At 41.8% G+C, this 21,501-nt stretch overlaps 1 protein-coding gene across 2 annotated transcripts in view; it reads left to right on the top strand.

Moving 5' to 3' along the window:
• The window catches only part of DOCK4 (dedicator of cytokinesis 4), a 480,752-nt gene that overhangs the window by 111,440 nt on the left and 347,811 nt on the right, over nt 1-21,501 (top strand). For both annotated transcript variants that reach the window (XM_068276501.1, XM_068276502.1), the window contains exon 2: nt 14,059-14,142. In XM_068276501.1, coding sequence (XP_068132602.1) covers nt 14,059-14,142 — 84 coding nt within the window. The remainder of the gene's footprint in view (nt 1-14,058; nt 14,143-21,501) is intronic.

Genomic DNA, 21,501 nt, shown 5'->3' on the forward strand with positions numbered 1-21,501 from the left:
TCCAGTAGCTGGGAGGTGGCGATTGTTATGCTGGGAATACACAATGCATTTTTGCAGCAGATAGATGGTTCGATAGATAATTTCTGACATGTCCGATCTCACGTTCAATCGTTTTACCACTCGATTTCTCATAGAAGTGAATGGCAAAAGATAAGAGAATCGAGCGGCAAGAACGATTGAACGGAGAATCGAGTGGCAGAAACACATTGTGTATTCCCAGCATTAGATTCTAGGACCAGCAAATAGTGATGGGTAGATTTTAGTTGCCAGCAATTAGTGATGGGTAGACTTTAATGATAGACTTTTTATGGCTAATCTTGGCACTCCAACTGTGACAAAACTACAAATACCATCATGCCTCTCCCTCCCCGAGTTGTGCTTAGAGCTGTCAGCAATGCTTCATGGGACTTGTAGTTTTACCACACCTGGAGTGCCAAGGTTAGCCATTACTGGCCTAGGCTATCTTTATGTCAAGCAACAATTTTTTTTTTTTTTTTTAACATCCTCAGAGTTCTCTGCCATGAAGTGTCCTGTTGGACTTCCAGTGACCAGTATGAGTGTGTGTGAGAGCGAAAACACTAAGGGCCCATTTCCACTTGTTGCCGCATGCGTCAGTGAGACGCGCGGCGGCACTTCCAGGTGTGCGGGATCGCAGGCAAAACCCAGAAGCCGTGCCATGCACGGCTATGGGATTCCCAGCCTCCCGCACTAAATCTGTGGCCAGTGTCGGCCGAATCGCTAGTGTAAGCAATTCGGCCAGTGGCGCCATAGTTTCTGCGCGCGATTTGCCTGCGGGGAAACTCTGCGGCTTCGGAGCGGTTTCCGCTCCAGTGGAAGCGGGCCCTAAATATAACACAGCTGCTCCCCATTCACACCTGAGACCTTGTAACACGAACGTATGACATAACCCAGGGGAGGGAAAATGTCTAATTGGGCAAAATTTGACGTTCTAAACTTAGGTGTACTCACTTCTTGTCGTTATGTTTAGACGTTATTGGCTGAGTTATTTTGATGGGATAGCACATTAACACTGTTATACAAGCTGTACACTAATTACATTACATTGTAATAAAAAGTCATATGTGGTCACATCAATGACTCATGAATATCTATAATAAAATGTGAGAAGTGTACTCACTTTTGTGAGATACTAGATCCGTGGTATCACCATTAAGCTGTAACTGACTGGTGGGAATAGTTCTGTGTACTTTGTCATTTGCTGTGCTGTGTGATATGATGGGGCGGTTTAAATATAGGAAATAAAGCATGCATACATGGGTGGATCTTCTGTTGAGTAACATTACATTGAGTATAATGTGTTTATCCATGTTTAGGGCTCTTTCACATTAGGGCAGATTTTCTGCGTTTCAACGCAAAGGGTAAAGTTTGCGTTACCCAAGGTGAAATGAAAGTCCATAGACTTTCATTTTAGCTTTCACATATAACGCAGCCTTTTTGTGCGTTGCGTTACACTGCACCCAGGCGCAGTTTTTCAGCCAACGCTAGCTTTATGCGTTACAATGTTAGTCAATGTAAAACGCACACTATGCGCGTTTTCAATCCGTTAACGCAGGCAATCAGTCCCAGAATGCAACAGAGGAACAATGTAGAAAGTTGAAAACTAAAAGAAAAAAAAATTACCTGCGTTTTTCTATGTGCTGTAACGGATTGAAAACGGATTAAAAACGCACACTCACTGCAGTGCAACGCATATCAAAACGCATTAAAAGGCATACAACAAAACGCATGCTTTGAGCGTTCTCCAACGCAAGCTCTGATGTGAAAGAGCCCTAAGAACATGCAGAGGCAGTGTTGACTGTAGCAAAACATTATGTAAGAAAGCAGCTGTGTGTGTATTTGTATATGTATACTGCATATACATACACTCACTTATGTTCAGTGTTTATTTACATTTTAAGCCATCTAAGCCTATATAACACAACCCTTGACCTTTATCAAATAGATACAAACGATGTCTAAAGTTCTTGCTGCTGCCTGTGTACTGGAATGATGTTTATTAGAATCTTTGTAGAAAAAAAATAATCCATGCTCAGTATGAGAACTGCCTAGAGGAAATACGACGTTTCATGTGTTTACAATCGGCCTCACTAATGAGAGGATAATTTGGGCATAAAATATGTGCGCTAGCCTTGCAAGCAGTCAAGATTCTCCTGGTATTTTAGGGAGGCACAGGAATGCCATACGTCACGTTGACATAAACATAGAAGCCAGTATCACAGGCTTGCTGCTTTGCTCATATTTCACAGCTTATTCTATTTCTTGAATGTTTCAGATATTTGTGGCGCCACAGATGCTTCTTTAAAGCCTTGCATTGCTGTGCATAAGCTTGCAGTTAAAAAAATTCAAAATAGGCAGGTGATTTAATCTTAAACTATACATCATCTATAAATTCCTCTTCTTGCAGTGTCAAGAGCAGTCTTTTATGACTGATGCATATTTCTACTTATCACAAATTATTTTAGAGCAATATTATGAGGCAAACTTGCTGTTCTATATAAAGTTGAGGCATACATTCCTTGTCATCTTTAGGACTGGTATACCACACACATTTTGCCCTCTTACCATATACCTTCTGACCCTACTTAGAACATATAATGCTCTTTGTGCTTTACTTGTGTTGCCCTTGCTTATTCCTCAAAATGGAATTGTTAGAACTTTGTCAAAAAAGCAGATCTACAGCCATGGTCACACTACAGGAGCCCAAGGTCAGCCAGCCATGTTTTCTTACATTGTGAGGTGGGCAGGTGGCATCATTCTAGTGATAGTGTGTTGTAAGTAGCAAGGAGTGTCAGGAGGTGACCTCCGATGTGGCAGATGAGCCTACCGTGGAATGTTCAGGCACGTTCTTCTTCCTCGTTTTTGTAAGCTCTAAAAATCAATGCTGTAGGTAAACTTGACATCTGCAATTGTGCTGTTAGTGCTTGGAGGCCTTACATCTGCAAGTCTAATAGACAGAATCACTCAGCCTATAATAAGGTGGCAGTGGTAATAGTTTTCAAAGTCCTTTATTTTAAAATAACACTTTTTATGCAACAAATCAATAAAAGTATTTCCGAGTATTCTTACCACAGTCCTTTATCGCTTTTAACCACTTCCCGACCGCCGCATGTACAAATGGCGGCCGGGAAGTGGATGCCGCAAGGACCGCCGCATGTTCAATTGGCGGCGGTCCTTGTACGGGCATGGGCGGAGCGATCGCGTCATTCGTGACGCGATCCTCCGCCGAGGACTGGCTCCGTTCCCCTCGCGCTTTAACCCACCGGCCGTTCGGAAGCGCTGGCGGGTTACTAGCACCCAGATCGCCGCATACAAAGTGTATAATACACTTTGTAATGTATACAAAGTGTATTATACAGGCTGCCTCCTGCCCTGGTGGTCCCAGTGTCCGAGGGACCACCAGGGCAGGCTGCAGCCACCCTAGTCTGCACCCAAGCACACTGATTTCCCCCCCCCCCGCCCCCTGATCGCCCACAGCACCCCTCAGACCCCCCCCCCTGCCCACCCCCCAGACCACTGTTTGCACCCAATCACCCCCCTAATCACCCATCAATCACTCCCTGTCACTATCTGTCAACGCTATTTTTTTTTTATTCCCTAAACTGCCCCATGCTCCCTCCTGATCACCCCCCCACCCCTCAGATTCTCAAGAGACCCCTCCGCCTGTGTACTGTATGCATCTATCCCCCTGATCACCTGTCAATCACCCATCAATCACCCCCTGTCACTGCCACCCATCAATCAGCCCCTAACCTGCCCCTTGCGGGCAATCTGATCACCCACCCACACCAATAGATCGCCCGCAGATCCGACGTCAGATCACCTCCCACGTGCAGTGTTTACATCTGTTCTCTACCATAAACACCCACTAATTACCCATCAATCACCCCCTATCACCACCTGTCACTGTTACCCATCAGATCAGACCCTAATCTGCCCCTTGCGGGCACCCAATCACCCGCCTACACGCTCAGATTGCCCTCAGACCCCCCCTTATCAATTCGCCAGTGCATTATTTACATCTGTTCTTCCCTGTAATAACCCACTGATCACCTGTCAATCACCCTTCAATCACCCCCTGTCACTGCCACCCATCAATCACCCCCTGTCACTGCCACCCATCAATCAGCCCCTAACCTGCCCCTTGCGGGCAATCTGATCACCCACCCACACCAATAGATCGCCCGCAGATCCGACGTCAGATCACCTCCCAAGTGCAGTGTTTACATCTGTTCTCTACCCTAAACACCCACTAATTACCCATCAATCACCCATGCATTGCTTGCATCTATTCCCCCTTCTAATCACACCTTGAGACACCCATCAATCACCTCCTGTCACCCCCTAGCACACCTACCCATCAGATCAGGCCCTAATTTGCCCCGTGTGGGCCCCTGATCACTCGGCCAAACCCTCAGATCCCCCTCAGACCCCCTTCCGATCCCCAGTGCATTGATTGCATCTATTTTCCCCTCTAACCACCCCCTGAGACACCCATCAATTACCTCCTTTCACCCCCTAGCACTCCTATCCATCAGATCAGGCCCAATACAACCTGTCATCTAAAAGGCCACACTGCTTATGACCGGTTCCACAAAATTCGCCCCCTCATAGACCAGTGACCACCTGTCATCAAAATTTGCAGATGCTTATACCCCTGAACAGTCATTTTGAGACATTTGGTTTCCAGACTACTTACGGTTTTGGGCTCGTAAAATGCCAGGGCGGTATAGGAACCCCACAAGTGACCCCATTTTAGAAAAAAAGACACCCCAAGGTATTCTCTTAGGTGTATGACGAGTTCATAGATTTTATTTTTTGTCAAAAGTTAGCGGAAATTGATTTTTATTGTTTTTTTTTTTCACAGTGTAATTTTTCACTAACTTGTGACAAAAATGAAATCTTCTATGAACTCGCCATACACCTAACGGAATACCTTGGGGTGTCTTCTTTCTAAAATGGGGTCACTTGTGGGGTTCCTATACTGCCCTGGCATTTTAGGGGCCCAAACCGTGAGGAGTAGTCTAGAAAACAAATGCCTCAAAATGACCTGTGAATAGGACGTTGGGCCCCTTAGCGCACCTAGGCTGCAAAAAAGTGTCACATGTGGTATCGCCGTACTCAGGAGAAGTAGTATAATGTGTTTTGGGGTGTATTTTTACACATACCCATGCTGAGTACAGCGATACCACATGTGTGGCACTTTTTTGCACCCTAACTGCGCTAAGGGGCCCAAAGTCCAATGAGTACCTTTAGGATTTCACAGGTCATTTTTGTTTCAAGACTACTCCTCATGGTTTAGGGCCCCTAAAATGCCAGGGCAGTATAGGAACCCCACAAATGACCCCATTCTAGAAAGAAGACACCCAAAGGTATTCCGTTAGGAGTATTGTGAGCTCATAGAATATTTTATTTTTTGTCACAAATTAGCGGAAAATGACACTTTGTGAAAAAAAAAACAATTAAAATCAATTTCCGCTAACTTGCGACAAAAAATAAAATCTTCTATGAACTCGCCATACTCCTAACGGAATACCTTGGGGTGTCTTCTTTCTAAAATGGGGTCATTAGTGGGGTTCCTATACTGTCCTGGCATTTTAGGGGCCCTAAACCGTGAGGAGTAGTCTTGAAACAAAAATGACCTGTGAAATCCTAAAGATACTCATTGGACTTTGGGCCCCTTAGCGCAGTTAGGGTGCAAAAAAGTGCCACACGTGGTATCGCCGTACTCAGGAGAAGTAGTATAATGTGTGTTGGGGTGTATTTTTACACATACCCATGCTAAGTGGGAGAAATCTCTCTGTAAATAGACAATTGTGTGTAAAAAAAAAATCAAACAATTGTCATTTACAGAGATATTTCTCACACCCAGCATGGGTATGTGTAAAAATACACCCCAGCAATAAACCGTGAAAGCTGCAGTGGTCTGAATGGAAAAAAAGAGTCTGGTCCTTGAGGGGGGTAAAGCCCGCGGTCCTCAAGTGGTTAATAAAAAAATATTATGCATTAACACATGATGTAGGCTGTAGAATATTTTCTGTCCTTTCTGCAAACTGTTAACTTATCCTTCATTCTCTTCCCTTCTAGACTCAAACACTTAAATTACACGAATACTCTTCCTGCTTTCTTGCTTTGTTTGAACGAAAGCAATCTGTTTATTGGTTAAAAAATAAGAGTAGGTTCACCCTTAGGCTCCAATAGGATTTCTAGTTCAAATCTTATCAGAATTTGATTATGTCACCAACACATTGGTTTAATTTTGCCTGATTGGTACTTATGCCATCTTGCCCATGGCATTCAAAAAGCTTAAAGAGACACTGAAGCGAAAAAAAAATTATGATATTATGATTTGTATGTGTAGTACAGCTAAGAAATAAAACATTAAGATCAGATACATCAGTCTAATTGTTTCCAGTACAGGAAGAGTTAAGAAACTCCAGTTATCTCTATGCAAACAAGTCATGAACTCTCTGACTAAGTCTTAAGGCCCATACACACATCGGATTTTTGCGAACGAACCGTCGTTTGAACGTTCCATCGTTCCGTCGTTTGCACGTCAAATCCGGCGTGTGTACAGACTATCGTTCCGGTGACAAGACTGGTTTTCAGCGATCCGCCGGGCGGATCGCTGAAAATCAGTCTCATCACCTGAACGATAGTCTGTACACAAGCCGGCTTTGACGTGCGAACGACGGAACGTTCAAACGACGGGTCGTTCGCAAAAATCCGACATGTGTATGGGCCTTTAGTCGTGGAGAGGGCTGTTATCTGACTTTTATTATCTCAACTGTAAGTGAACTGTTTACTTTTTCTCTGCTAGAGGAGAGGTCATTACTTCACATACTGCTCTGAAAGACTCATTTTGAATGCTGAGTGTTGTGTAATCTGCACATAATATAGAATGATGCAATGTTAGGCCCGGTTCACATTAGCGTTCGCTATCCGGATTTTCCGGATCTGATCCGGACCGCATACTGTACAAACGGAACGTACGTTCCGCATAGCAATGTAAAGTCTATGCGGACGTTCAGACGCGTCCGTTCCGTACAGTACGGAGCCAGATCGGATCCGGACTCTTTTCCAACATGCGCTATTTTTTGGGTCCGGATCTCCGGCCCACGCACCCGGACCGGAGCCGGACCTGAGCCTGACAGCACCATCAGGAACACAGAAACCAATGGGGAACGGAAGGCACAGAACACACTGCCTACAAAAACCTGATGCTCTACCCCACTTCCTATGCGTATGCAAGCGGCCATTTCGGATGGGGACACATGGGCCAAGCATGTCTGGAGTGGAGCAGCAGTGACAGACGTGCTGGAGCCGTTTGGCAGAATGTCGGAGGTGGAGGTGAGGCCTACAGCGGAGGAACCTGATTCTACACGTGCACCCAGGTGCACCTTCTGCTGACCCCAACATTTTTTTTTTCAAATTTCGCTATTTTTTTTGCCCACGGATCCGGATGGCAGCCTGATGCATGCCTGATACAAACGGACCGGATCCGGATCGGAACCGTGCGGTTCTGATCAGGATCAGGTCAGGATCCGATCAGGATCCGATCAGGATCCGGTCTGTTTATTTGCCAAAACACAAGTGTGAACGGGGCCTTAGAAAAAACACTATATACCTGAAAATAAAAGTATGAGAATATTTTCTTTGCTGCTAATCTTCTAGTAATTATTCATAGTACACAACCAATTCACTATATCATATTTTTTTTTTCGCTTCAGTGTCTCTTTAAAGCGGATACAAGATGAAAAACTAACTATAACAAGTAACTTGTCTATATATCTTATCTAAAGTTTAGATAGTTTACACAGCAAATCTAGCTGCAAACCGCTTTCATAGAAAATGATTATTTCTTCCTGTGATACAATGACAGCAGCCATGTTGTTTGTAAACATTACTCCCCTCTGCCTCTGAAATCAATGGCTAGTAACAACTCCTCCTCCTCCTGCCCAGAGTGAGCTCCCATGAGCCCTTGCTACTGCCAAGGCTCTCTGAAAACCTGTGGGCATGGTTTATTTAGTTTTATAGGGAATTGGAGTATTAAAACAAAAGCAAAAAAGTATTTGACTTGAGGAATGCCCTATAAACAATAGGAAAGGAACATAATTATGCAATGAGTAAAAGTTCACCTCGGATCCACTTTCAGGGCCCTTTCACACCAGAGGACTTTTTCGGTGTTTTAACGCCACAGCCGAAGTTGGCGTTTTCTAAGGTAAAATGAAAGTCCATAGACTTTCATTTTACCTTTCACATCTAACTCGGCGTTTGGGAGCGTTGCGTTTCAACGCTCCCAGGAGCTTTTTTAGGGCTGACCGTGGCGTTTCTCATTACAATTGATAGTAATGTGTTGGCGTTAAACGCCTTCAAAACCTTGAAAACGCCTGCAGCCAAAACGCAGCGTTTTAGCCTTTTCACCACTGCCTGTAGTGTGAAAGAGCCCTCAGTACAGCATTTGCAAACTTCACACAGTGTTCACAGTCACCAAGTGTAGGGTGACATTCTGTGAGATCATTGCCACATTCTACGAGGCTGGTTACAAATCAGGTGAGTATGAGGGACAAGGTAACAAGCTCTTTACACTCACATGACTATAAGCCAGCCTCTTCCCTAGCACAAGAGTGAGGGCTCGTTTCCACTATCGCGAATCTGCATGCGTCCAACGCATGCAGATCCGCACATGTAATACAAGTGGATGGGCCTGTTTCCACTGTAGCGTTGTTGAGGTGCGTTTTTTTTCAGCGTGAAAAAAACGCACAAAAGAGCCAACGATTTCGCCTGCGTCGGGAAACCGTGCGAATCGCCGCTAATGTATTTAATAGTAAAAACGCATGCGTTTGTTACATGCGTTTTTACCCGCGATTTCGCGTGCGATTTCGCACCTTTTTCAATTTTATTTAGCCCTGGCAGTGTCATGGTTAATTTCGCATGGCACCCTGCCATGCGAAATCGCATGCGAAATCGCGGGTAAAAACGCATGTGGAAACGCATCCGCATGCGTTTTTACAAGCGTCGGAATGCGGCCGAAATCGCATCGCAACAGTGGAAACAAGCCCTTAGTCTTTGGTCATGTGGACAGTGTGGGCATGACTACAGTCTTCTTGTTTCAGAAAGTTTAAAGAGGAATTCCAGTGAAAATAATGTAATAAAAAAAATGCTTCATTTTTACAATTATAATATATAAATGATTTAGTGCAGTGTTTGCCCATTGTAAAATCTTTTAAATCCCTGATTTGCATTCTGACATTTATCACATGGTGACAATTTTACTGCTGACAGGTGATGTAGCTGCTGCTTGCTTTTTTTGGCAGTTGGAAACAGTTGTAAACTATTTCCCACAATGCAACAAGGTTCACAGACAGTAAACATGGTCCTCAGAGTTTCTTGTGGGAGGGGTTTCTCCACAATATCAGCCATACAGTGCCCCCTGATGATCAGTTTATAAAAAGGAATAGATTTCTCATGTAAAAGGGGGTATCAGCTACTGATTGGAATGAAGTTCAATTCTTGGTCACGGTTTCTCTTTAAGTATTCAAAGGCCTGGTACAGCTCCTACAGATATTTCTTTTTAATCAAAATAATGGGTGTTATGTCTAAAAGTCTTTCTTGTATTGGACGTGTGTCATGCTTAGGATAGGCCTCTGGGTTGACTGGCACCAGCTTGGCTGTTGACAAACTTATTACTAATTTGTGGACCTCTCCTGGGCATTGTGAAGTACTGCATGTTGTTAAGGTGAAATAGGAGGACTCTGATGAAGTGACCTGTTGGGGCATTGCATGAAACATGTAAATTAAATACATGCAATGTAACGCTTTTCCCCTGTAATTTCTGGATTTTCCCATCTATTGTTATGAATTCAAAGTTATGTTAAAAAAAACAAAAACAAACGTTAACTTTTTCTTACAAGGAAAAAAAAAACCCCTATGTTGTAACCTGGATACAGGGCTTGATATGTATTCCAGCTTACAATTCCTGCACACGGTGTCCTTCTCTCTTCAGTCAGTTGAGTCTAATGCTTAATGAGCACATGGACGTCAGCATGCTAGGCCTGTCAGTCGCTGCTGCTTTGGTCTCTTGCATGGCTATATTCCTTGCATTTTCTACCAACAATCCTTGTTCTCTATTCATGAGCTGGGAACAAACTGCTAATGTGCCAGATTTTGTAAACTATCCATAATGAATTCATTTCAGTTGGAGTTGATATCTGTGCCATTGTCGAAGCAAGTGTTGTACAATATTAATTATTTATTTCTACAACTGTGGTGATCACTTTAATTTTGTAGTATAAATATTTTTTTTTCTTTCTCTTCTTGCAAACCTGTTTTCATTATCATTGCATAGCAATCTGAGTTATAGTTATTTTAAATATTAATTGGTTGCGGGTTTGCTGGCTTTTGACATCTGGAATCAATACCTGCTGTAGGCCTTTATTCAGCAGCTAATGTAACATCTGCTACCCAAGCAGTGTTTTGCTCTATCTGGCATGCATTTGGGAGAGCCTATAATTGTAGACAGCCTCAGGCCACGTTGTGCAACATCCCAAGCCTATGTTGCAGCATATGCTTGTTCTGCAGACGTTGGAATACTATTTGTGTTTAGCTAACAAGACAGAGGATGGGTCAGTGCCATGCCACTTTTTACTCCATCAATAGTTAGGACATTTTTCAAATGTAACCTGCCAAGAAATAATTTATTGGCATGACACCTCACCATCAGTGTGTGAAATAACACGTCTTTGGAATCCCTGAAAACCCAGTTAATAATTTGACCCAGCTACTGGCTTCTGAGGCTCTACATCCCACAGACCACCTCAAAAGCACCTAAATGTGAATTGAATTTTATAGAAAGATGCAGTTTACAGGGGTGCTATATTCAATAGAGATGAATCATGTCTTAGAAAGGATTTATTATTGGATCTATTGGAAAGAAAAACTTGTCTTATTTTGATATGTGAAGTACAGTAGGCTGCTGTTCATTATTATACGTTTCAATAACCAACAAACACTTTGTTCATTCTAATGCAAATACCTTCATGCAAGTCAACCATCCAGGAACCATTGCCATCCCTACAGCTAAATTAAAAGTTGGGGAGTTGGTAACTAAGTCTCCTGTTTTTAACTTCGCTACAGGGATCACATTGGTTCCTGGATGGTTGATTTGCATGAAAGTATTTGCGCATGAGTGTGCAACGGATTAACTAATTGTGCTGTTTTGTTGGCCGAGCCCCATTTGGCACCTCCCTTATTATTATTATTATTATTTAAATGTCCGAACTTGAAGTGAGGAGCAAAGTTTTAGTCGTTTTTGTTTTAATAACCAAACTTCAGACAAATCAGTTAGTCATTAAGGTTTGCCCAACTAAGGTTTTCCCATGTGCATGCTATTTGAATGTGGACATTTCCTGAAACCCTGGTGTCTTCTGCAGTAACTTTAAACCTAAATTCAGTTTGATACTAATGTAGTAAAAATGATTAACACTGGCCAAGATGAGCTAAGCTCCCAAAAACATTTCAAGAGAAGATGAGAATTTTTGCCTTTTAGGCAAATTCTTCTCTCACTTACTGACCTAAAGTTGCAACAGGAAGAGAGAAGGAGAAGAGAACATTCCTTTTACTGTCTGAAGAGGTGTTTCAATTACTGCTGTCTATAGCAGGGCTACCCAACCCTGTCCTCAGGATCCACCAACACTACTTGTTTTACAGTAAACCACACACATTTACAGGTGGGGTAATTCGTGTCTCTGCAGAGATGATTATCTGCCTCTGTGGATTTCCACAAAACATGCGCTGTTGGTGGTACTGGAGGACATGGTTGGGAAGCCCTGTTCTATAGAACTGTAGTCCAAGCTTTGTAAAGTTTCAAACCAGACTTTTTTTTTATTTTGAAGGCTTTGGAAATGTGGTGCTGTACAAAACTAATTTTTAGGTGTGCGATGTGCAGTGAGAAGGAATTGTATCTGCTTGCTTCTGTCTCCTCACACAACACCAATAATGGGGGAGAGAAATATATAGTTTGAATACCGTAACCTTGTCACTACCAGTCACAGTAGTCACGTGATTGGCTTGTAACCCTGTTCCCCAGCTTCCTGCCATTTTCTGACATCGGTATAGCTTAAAAGGAACCTTAACTGAGCGGGATATGGATGTTTCCTTTTACACACTACCAGTTGTATATCATGCTGATCTCTTTTGCTGCAGTAGAGGCTGAATCACACACCTGAAACAAACATGCAGCTAATCCAGTCTGACTTCAGTCAGAGCACCTGATCTGCATGCTTGTTGAGGGGCTGTGGCCAAAAGTATAAGACACAGGATCAGCAGGAGAGCAGGAGAGTCAGACTGGTATTATTTTAAAAGGAAAAATCCATATCCTTCTCAGTTTAGGTTCCCTTTAAGTGGAATAAGCCACTGCTGTGACAGGCTATCTCCACCCCACTTAATGCATGGTATATAGTGCATTCTCAAGGGTATCTCACCTGTCCTAAATATATGCTCTGGCACTGTATTCCCATCTACATTGAGTTCCTTGTGCACAAGTCTCATCCTAGCTCCCTCCAAGTCTTGCCACAAGTGTGTGTTCCCACCTACTAAAGCTAAACACAGTGCCAGGACTTGACCACAGGTGAAAATACGGTATATACACACCTTCTAGGGATGGTCAATGAAATGCAAGTAATTCCTTTAAATGGGTTTAAAGGACACCTGAAGTAAGAAGCATATGGTGGCTGACAAATGTATTTCCTATCGAACAATACCAGACCAGTTGCCTGGCTGTACTGCTGAACTTTATGGCTTCTTTTTATGCACCTGAAACAAGCATGCAGCTAATCCAGTCAGAGTTCAGTCAAAAAAAATCTGATCTGCATGCTTGTTCAGGATCTGCGGCTAACCGTATTAGACGCAGACGATCAGCAGGACAGACGGGCAATTTGAATTGCTTACATTTAATGGCAGCCTCCATACCAATCTCACTTCAGGTGTCCTTTGAGAGAATAAAAGGTGCTTGATTTTAACAAACTGTTCATACATTTATAGGCAGTTGACAACCCAGACGTTTACGGTAAACTGTTTACAGATATTTTTCAATCAATTTCTATACACCACCTTGCTGTTTTTTTTTTTTGTTGTTGTTTGTTGTTTTTGTAGAAAATGAAGTACCATTAACTGCAAATTGCAAGTTTGCTTTCTTGATAAGTCACACTTTGTTCAATTAACTATTGTTTTCATAATTCTGCAGTCAGGTATATGTTTTCATTTGTTAATAATAGAAGTTAATAGTTACTATAGCAGCACTTCAAAGTGAAGAACATCTGTAGCATTTATGCACCATGAACTTTTGGCTGAAATGTAACTTTTTTAAAGTACAGTTGGAAACTCACCTAAAATTGCTCAGTAGAAAAAGTTTAGAAGTGCTGTCAAGTTTTTATTGCTTTTTGAAATACGGTTAGTGTCATGAAGTCCTCTCCAGAACAGACAAAGGCAGTAATAAAAATGTGTAATGTTTAGTACCCTAGGAAATTATTAGACCATTTGTGTGGTTCTTACTACAATGTGTGCATGGTGGTGACAGAAACACTAAACACAAAACCTGAAATATCCTCAAGGGAAGGACTGAGATGGTTGTCAAAAAACAAAACAAAAACGTTCTAGTGCTAGCCATGCACTACTCCTATGTTTATCCAATCTGGTAAGCGACTGATATCTCGTTGATCATAAATAATTTGTGAAGTAGCGAGTATGTTGTTTTCTTTCAGCGCTTGAGCTCAAGTCAATTAAAACATTTCCACCACTAGCTTTGTACCACTCCGTAAAAGCTATAACCTCATTCATTTCCCTCCTCTACTGAATTAATTGCCAGAATATCCTTTCATAATTACATTTTCTAACTAGTTTTCAATTACGTTCAAGGACATCTACTAAGGTATATGGAGCTTAACCCTTGTCTAAAGCCAGATAAAAAAAAACTGTGCTAGAGTTGCACTTTAATAAATTATGTTAATGAAACTTCTTGACCAATCCTGTTTTCTTTTTTAGTGATTGCTGGCTTTCGGGGAACCAACACACATGGCTTAACACTGGAGATCGGTGACACCGTTCAGATTCTAGAAAAATGGGATGGTGAGACATCTTTAAGTAAATTTGCTACATGACATCACAGTGCTTTACAATAGGTGGAAACAATGTAGAAATGGATAAAAATAATCTGCAACAAGTGTGTGCGATAGCACACCAAAAACCTATAAGAATAATTAATACAAATGGGATATATTGCAAAAACAATGCACCAATTTGAATTGCTCAAAAAGATTAATTATAAACATACTGCGCCTATTCAAAAATACCCCTTTCCCAGTGCTACCCCCTTATAAAAACAGACATCATAAGTCCATATTGCACAACCCATTCCCTAGCAGTCGATAACTATAATCGCATGTATATATGCACTATAAACCACCTAGGAAAAAAGAGCCACTCCAGGCTAACTTCCTGGTTACTAAATGTATTCCAGGTCTGGTATGTCAGAACTATAAAGTCCTTATGGCCATGTCCTGTAGTCCAGGATAAACGGTTCTTGCTCCATATGCAATCTTAGTGGTTAAATAGGAGTATGTGCAAATAACGCTGCTGCTCAGATTCTATTCAGTGCTGCTCAGGTTTTTTCTTAAGTGATTCACCATAGACCAGGGAGCACACCAATGAGGTGTATAATTGCAAATTTAAATTATTTATTTTTGTGTCTTCACATGCCCTTTTAGCAGAAGAATATTAGTGAAATTAGTGTGGTATGAAAGCAATTTATACACATGTAGATGTGGAATGTAAGTGGTTGATCTGCTTCAATACTGTTGCATTGCTGAATGATCAGCCATTTCAGTTTTGAAGCCTTGCAGTTCATGCCTCAGTGATGTACCAAAGATATTCCTTTCCAACACCCAGGGGCCATTTGAGATTCAGAGCACCACCTCATTTGTCCAGTCAATATACAGTAGGTCCCGCTTGCTTTTGCTCCCAACTCTGTTTCCCTTTCCTTTCATGTTCCCTTCATGCCCTCTCTGCTCTGTACCCCCACCATGGGGCCTTTTCCCATTCTATTTACTCCCCAGCCTCTTTAGCCTTCACCCATTGTCCAGATACTGAGAATGCAAGCAGTTGGGGATAAAGGGGCACCTGCAGTCAAATTACTGCAGAATCAGAACAGCACTTTATAGGTTGTTAGGAGAGATATCGTTGTGAAAGTAGGGACCAGGTAAACCTATTATCACAATGCAGTCCCATTAGTTATTGTGCTGTCACAGTGCAATCACAATGTGCTCACAGACCTGGGAGTGATCAAAGCACTGTTAGACCTGTTAGTGGTCAGTGTGATTCTATCCTTAGTTAGTGGCCATAGTCTAGTGCTTCAGTAGTTGGGGTGTGATCACTCTTTGCCAACAGAATGCAGTCAGTCTCAATCTTAGTCTTGGTCAGCAGTCGTAGTGTTAAGGTGCATGCACACATCAGACCATAGTCTTTGGAAAATGAAAGATCACAGACCAATCTTACCACCCTTCATGTAGTATGTAGTAAGATGCTGTACACACAGATGCTGTACAGACACAAAAGATCAGTATCTGCAAAAGATCTGTTCCTGCCAAAAATCCATTCCTGCAAATTGCAATGATAGTCTATGAGATCTGCAGATCATCATACACACATGATTTAACTGACATTCATCTGCAGATCAGATCCACCAGGATGGATTTTCAGATCTGCAGATGATTGTCTGATCTGCAGATGAATGTCAGTTAAATCATGTGTGTATGATGATCTGCAGATCTCATAGACTATCATTGCAATTTGCAGGAATGGATTTTTGGCAGGAACAGATCTTTTGCAGATACTGATCTTTTGTGTCTGTACAGCATCTGTGTGTGCAGCATCTTGCAAAGATTTTTTTCTAATGTGGAGTTCAGCTCCATAGAAAAGACTGTGTAGAGTATGGCTCTCATACTACATGAAGGGTGGTAAGATTGGTCTGTGATCTTTCATTTTCCAAAGACTATAGTCTGATGTGTGTATGAGCCTTTAGTCTTTCTCAGTCAGGACGGTGAGGTTAGAGTCTTGGCACGGGATTTGGGACCTACAAAGCTGGACAAAGTAAGAGGGTGTCCTACACATCTGGGTACTATGAGGGGAACTGGAAAGCTAGGACACACTCTGGGAAGTACTGAAAAACTGGGACATGCTGTGGGGACAACTGGAAATGTTGATGTCCATTTTTTCAGAGGTAGTGAATGATTGGCGCACACAACTGTCTAATGGCAGGTGTGGTGCATTAATTCTTTATCTGGAGCTGCACATACTGCTCTGTAGTAGGACAATTCACATAGCATTCAACTTGGTTGTGTGCAAAGCCTAATTTGTATTATATTGTATCATTAATGAAGACACCTAGCCAAACACTTTTTATATAATTGCTGTAAGCCACAGTAGTCTTTTCTAGGCCATCAATTCCCTTTACAATTATAGTTGTATAATGTCATTTGCAAAATCACAAACATGTAGTTACATTTTTAATGCATGTTAAGCTACTAAATGTGGAGAGTGCTTAAAGAGACACTGAAGCGGAAAAAAAAAATGATATAATGAATTGGTTGTGTACTATGAATAATTACTAGAAAATTAGCAGGAAAGAAAATATTCTCATACTTTTATTTTCAGGTATATAGTGTTTTTTCTAACATTGCATCATTCTATAATATGTGCAGATTACACAACACTCAGCATTCAAAATGAGTCTTTCAGAGCAGTCTGTGAACTAATGAACTCTCCTCTGGCAGAGGAAAAGTAAACAGTTCAATTACAGTTGAGATAATAAAAGTCAGATAACAGCCCTCTCCACGACTAACTTAGTCGGAGAGCTTAATAGCTTTTTTGCATAGAGATAACAGCTGGAGTTTCTCAACTCTTCCTGTACTGGAAACAATTAGACTGATGTATCTGATGTTAATGTTTTATTTCTTAGCTGTACTACACATACAAATCATAATATCATAATTTTTTTTCCGCTTCAGTGTCTCTTTAATGTATGCTTCTGGGTTGTTGGGAGGCAGTGCAGGGACTAAGGTGTCTAAGAGACTCCTTTGGTATTTCACAAGAGTGGATTTCAATTTGGTACTGAAGTAGTATCTGTGGTGCTAATGATAGAAAATCTATTAATTTTCACAACACACGCTGAACGGGTTCCAGTTAGATTAATTTACAGTTTGTTTCAGTAACCCCTGAAAGCCACCACATAGTCTGACTTTGTACATTCTGTCCTTGTTTATACCTCTACCCTTGATTACCATTTCCTCTTCTTTGTATACCCTACTTTTCCTTCCTCTTTTCTTGCTTCCTTAGATGATTTCATGAATTTTTTTATCAAATAGCCTTGATAAATGAACGTGCTATTTGCCTATATTTGAGCACTGTGTTCTTTTCAATTGAGGATAACATTACTCATACACTGCCCATCATGACTACTCCGTCATGATGGGCAGTGTATGAGTAGGGATGATCGGAACTAGCAAATTCCATTCCGCCGGAATTCATGGATTCAGTCAATGATAAATTCAGTCGCTATGAAAACTGCTGGATTTGTATGAAATTCCGCGGAATTCCGGATTCCGTCGGAAATGTTTTAAAAACTCTCCCTCCTCATCCATCCATCCATCCATCCATCCTCTAGTATCATCCTGTAGGGAAATGCAGTTTTTCAAAACAGCTTACATCCCTTGGCCGGGATTTAACCCAGGTCTCAGTGTGTAGTAGGTATCTGACTTACCCTCTAGACCACCAACCACACTACATGCTAAATCTGGCCTAGCATGTACCATTATGATCAATACAATAGAAAAAGTAGCATGATAAAGGATTTGTACTTTTTTAAAAGCCAGCTTACATACCTTGGCCGGGATTTGAACCCAGGTCTCAGTGTGTAGTAGGTATCTGATTTACCCCCTAGACCACCAACCACACTACATGCTAAAGACACATTGCCCATGGGACACTGAATGGGAGGAGGACCGGAATAGCCCTCAATAGAGATGGGCTGAACCTCCGATTTTAGGTTCGCGAACCTTCGCTGAAGGTTCGGTTCGCGGAAAAGTTTGCGAACCGCAATAGAGTTCAATGGGGATGCGAACTTTGAAAAATAGAAAAAAATTATGCTGGTCACAAAAGTGATGGAAAAGATGTTTCAAGGGGTCTAACACCTGGAGGGGGGCATGGCGGAGTGGGATACATGGCCAAAGTCCCGGGGAAAAATCTGGGTGTGACGCAAAGCAGTGTTTTAAGGGCAGAAATCACATTGAATGCTAAATTTCAGGCCTAAAGTGCTTTCAAACATCTTGCATGTGTATACATCAATCAGGGAGTGTAATTAGAGTTCTGCTTCACACTGACACACCAAACTCACTGTGTAACGCACCGCAAACAGCTGTTTGCGTAGTGACGGCCGTGCTGGACTGATGCGCAACATGGCCAGAGTGCAGGCCGTGGCAGTTTTCCAGCCCATATGGTCGCCGGGCTGTGGTAGCTCAATGATAGAACAGTGACTGTCCAGCTGATCAAATTTGGTCTGTCCACAATGAACCAACGACCTTATTATCTTCTTGTATGTAGGTAGGCATAGGTAGGAGTCCCAGTATAGGTAGGTAGGCATAGGTAGGTGCCTCAGTAGTTAGCTAGGCATAGGCAGGAGACCCAGTATAGGTAGGTAGGTATAGGTAGGTGTCCCAGTAGTTAGCCAGGCATAGGTAGGAGTCCCAGTATAGGTAGGTAGGCATAGGTAGGTGCCTCAGTAGTTAGCTAGGCATAGGTAGGAGACCCAGTATAGGTAGGTAGGCATAGGTAGGTGTCTCAGTAGTTAGCTAGGCATAGGTAGGAGACCCACTTTAGGTAGGTAGGCATAGGTTGGTCCCCTAGTATAGGTAGTTAGGTGTCCCCGTATAGGTAAGTAGGTGCCCCAGTAGCTAGGTAGGCATAGGTAGGTGTCCCAGTATAGATTGTTAGGCAGGGCCTGGCTGGTACAATAATAACAATTACCAAGATCCAGCTGCAACAGATAGGGCTGTATAAGTGTCAGTGAGTAACACACACAAAAAAAAACACATCAGGAAAACATTAGCTCTCAAAAGAGCTGTTGAGGGGTGCTATTTTAGCAATAACAATCAGCCAGGAGTAAGCCAAGAGCCTAACTAATCTTTCCCTAGGAGAAAAAATCTGCAGAAGCTCTCCCTAGTCTGTCTCTAGTAGGCACACAAGTGAGTGTCATGGCCAGCGAGCCTGCCTTATATAAGAGGGGTGGGGCTCCAGGGCTTAGTGTAGCCTGAATGGCTACAATGTGCCTGCTGACTGTGATGCAGAGGGTCAAAGTTGACCCTCATAGTGCATTATGGGGCAATTCGAACTTCCACAAAAGTTCGCCTGCTCCAGGCGAACCCGAACCACCAAAGTTCGCCTGGAACCGTTTGCCGGCGAACCGTTCGGCCCATCTCTAGTCCTCAAAGAGGGAGAATAATTGCTTATTTGTGTTGATATTAAATGTGCTCCCCCCGGGACACAGACAGCTTTAGTGCTGAAGCTGATGGGAGAAATATGTCAAAGTTGAATCCACACATTTCTGCTAGGTTACCATTAGTGGGTCTATCAGCTCTGTAACTGTTAATTGATGGGGAATATACAGTGCAGGGTCAAATCACTTTCTCCTTGTGCAGTAAAGGTCAGCAGTAGAATGTTCTTTTTACCTTTCAGTAGTATTCCTTTGTAATATAAAGTGCATGACACACTCGGGGTGTTTCCACATACATCACAGAAACCAGCAGACCATACATTTTTGGTCTCACAACAGGAACTAAAACACTAACTTAATTCATGAAAATTGTGAAGTTATTATAAAGCCACTTCCCTACCTTTTCAAATGCAGAGTTGTATTCTTCGCATTGCTCAGAATGCTCATGATGTGGGTCTTTTACAGTTTACTAGCTGTCTCAATAGAATATACTTTTTTTATTTTAGACCATCTGTGTTTTCTTTAAAAAAATAAAATAAAAATATGTATATGTATATATGTATATATGTATATATGTATATATGTGTATATATATATATATATATATATATATATATATATATATATATATATATATATATATATATATATGTGTATATATATATATATATATATATATATGTATATGTATATATATATATATATATATATATATATATATATATATATATATATATATATATATATATATGTATATATGTATGTATGTATGTATGTATGTATATGTGTATGTATATGTGTATATATATATATATATATATATATATATATATATATATACAGTGCTGTGAAAAACTATTTGCCCCCTTCCTGATTTCTTATTCTTTTGCATGTTTGTCACACTTAACGGTTTTTGATGAGCAGAAACCTTTAACTATTAGTCAAAGATAACATAATTGAACACAAAATGCAGTTTTAATCGATGGTTTTTATTATTTAGTGAGGAAAAAAAACTCAAAACCTACATGGCCCTGTGTGAAAAAGAAATTGCCCCCTGAACCTAATAACTGGTTGGGCCACCGTTAGCAGCAATACCTGCAATCAAGCATTTGCGATAACTTGCAGCGAGTCTTTTACAGAGGTCTGGAGGAATTTTGGCCCACTCATCTTTGCAGAATTGTTGTAATTCAGCTTTTTTGGAAGGTTTTCTAGCATGAACCGCCTTTTTAAGGTCATGCCACAACATCTCAATAGGATTCAGGTCAGGACTTTGACTAGGCCACTCCAAAGTCTTCATTTTGTTTTTCTTCAGCCATTCAGAGGTGGATTTGCTGGTGTGTTTTTGTTCCCTGTCCTGCTGCAGCACCCAAGATCGCTTCAGCTTGAGTTGACGAACAGATGGCTGGACATTCTCCTTCAGGATTTTTTGGTAGACAGTAGAATTCATGGTTTCATCTATCACAGCAAGCCTTCCAGGTCCTGAAGCAGCAAAACAACCCCAGACCATCACACTACCACCACCATATTTTACTGTTGGTATGATGTTCTTTTGCTGAAATGCTGTGTTACTTCTACGCCAGATGTAACGGGACACGCACCTTCCAAAAAGTTCAACTTTTGTCTCGTCGGTCCACAAGGTATTTTCCCAAAAGTCTTGGCAATCATTGAGGTTTTTTTTAGCAAAATTGAGACGAGCCTTGATGTTCTTTTTGCTTAAAAGTGGTTTGCACCTTGGATATCTGCCATGCAGGCCGTTTTTGCCCAGTCTCTTTCTTATGCTGGAGTCGTGAACACTGACCTTAATTGAGGCAAGTGAGGCCTGCAGTTCTTTAGATGTTGTCCTGGGGTCTTTTGTGGCCTCTCGGATGAGTTTTCTCTGCGCTCTTGGGGTAATTTTGGTCGGCCGGCCACTCCTGGGAAGGTTCATCACTGTTCCATGTTTT

The sequence above is a fragment of the Hyperolius riggenbachi genome, chromosome 3, assembly GCF_040937935.1.
Source record: "Hyperolius riggenbachi isolate aHypRig1 chromosome 3, aHypRig1.pri, whole genome shotgun sequence".
Taxonomy (NCBI): domain Eukaryota; kingdom Metazoa; phylum Chordata; class Amphibia; order Anura; family Hyperoliidae; genus Hyperolius; species Hyperolius riggenbachi.